This window comes from Telmatherina bonti, assembly GCF_933228915.1.
Source record: "Telmatherina bonti genome assembly, chromosome: 12".
NCBI lineage: Eukaryota > Metazoa > Chordata > Actinopteri > Atheriniformes > Telmatherinidae > Telmatherina > Telmatherina bonti.
This window is the reverse complement of record NC_136610.1, coordinates 35,204,167-35,206,170: the sequence shown is the minus strand read 5'-3', so window position 1 is coordinate 35,206,170 and position 2,004 is coordinate 35,204,167. Positions and strand designations below refer to the sequence as shown.

At 41.1% G+C, this 2,004-nt stretch overlaps 1 protein-coding gene across 1 annotated transcript in view; it reads right to left on the bottom strand.

Annotated features, from left to right (window-relative positions):
* Positions 1–1,731, bottom strand: part of psd2 (pleckstrin and Sec7 domain containing 2) — a 54,878-nt gene extending 53,147 nt beyond the window's left edge. Inside the window, exon 1 of the mRNA XM_079249739.1 lies at positions 1,441–1,731. Within this exon, the coding sequence (XP_079105865.1) occupies positions 1,441–1,523 (83 nt within the window). The 5' untranslated portion in view covers positions 1,524–1,731. The remainder of the gene's footprint in view (positions 1–1,440) is intronic.
* Between the last annotated feature and the right edge of the window lie 273 nt (positions 1,732–2,004).

The window sequence follows — 2,004 nt, the reverse complement described above, 5'->3', positions numbered from 1 at the left end:
TACACCAGTTTAAAGTCCTCTTTTAAGTAATCTTTTAATAACACTGACATGTGGCTGCACATTTTTAGAATAATTTTCGTCCATGTTTAAGTACAAACACTAATGCTATGAAAGGTTTTAAGCCTGATGTTAGCATGAAGCTACGCAGCAGTGCTAATCTAGTTATAAGCTAGTAATAGATAAGAAACCTTGCCATTTCACTCACGTACTCATCAACTCAGTTTATCAAAAATTTTCACATTAGAACTGACAATAAACTATAAAAAAATAGTACCTCATTATCTATGTTACTTCGGCTGACAAAGCTAGTGTGACAGATCCAGTTTTATTTAAACATGACGCTAGCAAGGCTGCTACTTGGTTAAAAGAGAAACTATGGCGTGAAAATATGTACAAATATAGCCTGTAACCAGCCTTATTTTGTACAGGAAGATGCAGCAATCAAGAGAAAGGCTTTTCTTTTCTATTTGTAAAGAGGAAGGAAACAGTTTAGCCTGAGATATACCCCAACGTGAGGTTGGCCAAACAGATACAACACAAGGATCCAGTTTACCGCTTCCATAAACTAGAACTGCTGAGGGAAAAGTCATCAGACTCCCTACTCCTACATCAACTGCCCCCAAACAACAAGCTCATCTTTCTATGGCAAATGTTTCCACCTGATGTAAAGAATTCACATGTTTCTTCAGTGTAACCTCAGTTATCACAGAAGTATAAATGAATTAGTCTGTTTCTTAGTATATGAACCCCCCCCCTATACATAGAGTCTAACCCACCCCATATAGAACAGTCTGGCTCTACTGCTGTTAACAGATGGAAAATTAGAAATGATTGCATTCATATTATTCAGTTCATGTCAATGTCTTTCAGCCACAAGCGTAACTGGAGCAGTCTAAAGATTTAAAAAGCTTCGCTCTACTTGTTAGTGTGTCAGTAGCTGAAATTTAATCTGTTCTGTCAAACCATCAGTTTCATTAAAAATAATATGAATCTACAGTGATGTTGTTTACAGCTGGGCAGGAATTAGCGGTAAAATCAGTGTCATGTAAGACAGCAGCAACACTTTATGTTGACTTTAGACTTTGTTTCTGTTTTTTCTCTCTGCGTCTCCTCTTTTTACTGCTGCAAATCCATAAGAATAAAACTGCGAGTGACTAAAACGGTTACTAGCTCACTCAGCTGTTTTTGCTGTTTTCTTTTCAGCTCATTTGGCTTGTTGACTATCTATTTAGAAAATGCAAGTGAAGCACATTAGGCTAATTATGTGCAGGGGCACCACACTGAGAAAAGAATTTGCCACTACAAATAATCTGAATAAAAAGATGATGTCTATATTACTGGAAAAGACGAGCCTGAACTCTTACAGTCTTCGATGGCTTTGAAGGATATGATGACTTGGTACCTAAAAGTGAAAATATTAGTATGAATGTGTGTACTAACCGCCCAGCTTCTGGAGGGTTAGCTGCCTCCTCTGCAGAAGCTTGTGCGTCTTTATTTCCCGCCCCCTCCTCTTCCTCTTTCATCTCCTCAGCTCCTTCTTTTGTGTGTTGATGCTCCTCTACACCAACATCTACCCTCTCCTTTTCTGGCTCTTCATCCTCGTCTTTCACATCCACCTTTTCTTCTTCTCCGCATATCTCTTCTACTCCTCCGAGCTCCTCTCGTTTCTCCTCCTCTGTCTTGTCCTTCACACTGTCCTCTGGCTTATCTTCAGCTGCTTCATTGGGCGCCTCTGTTGGCGGCTCGGCGGCAGTTGTACTGGGATCCACTGGGTTCTCAGGTGCGGTGGGAGAGGGCAGAGCCTGCCCCTCCTGGGTCATGGTGCCCTTTCACCGAGGCGAGGGTTGACTGTCCACACCGCAGCTGAGATGAAGGCCGGAGCTTTAAAAGGCACAGAGACAAAGGACAGGAGAGGAAAATGATAATGTGATGCAGAAGGTAACACTAACAAGCATCAATGCGACCCTTTAATTGAACTATTTCTAGCTGAATGTGTCATTGAAG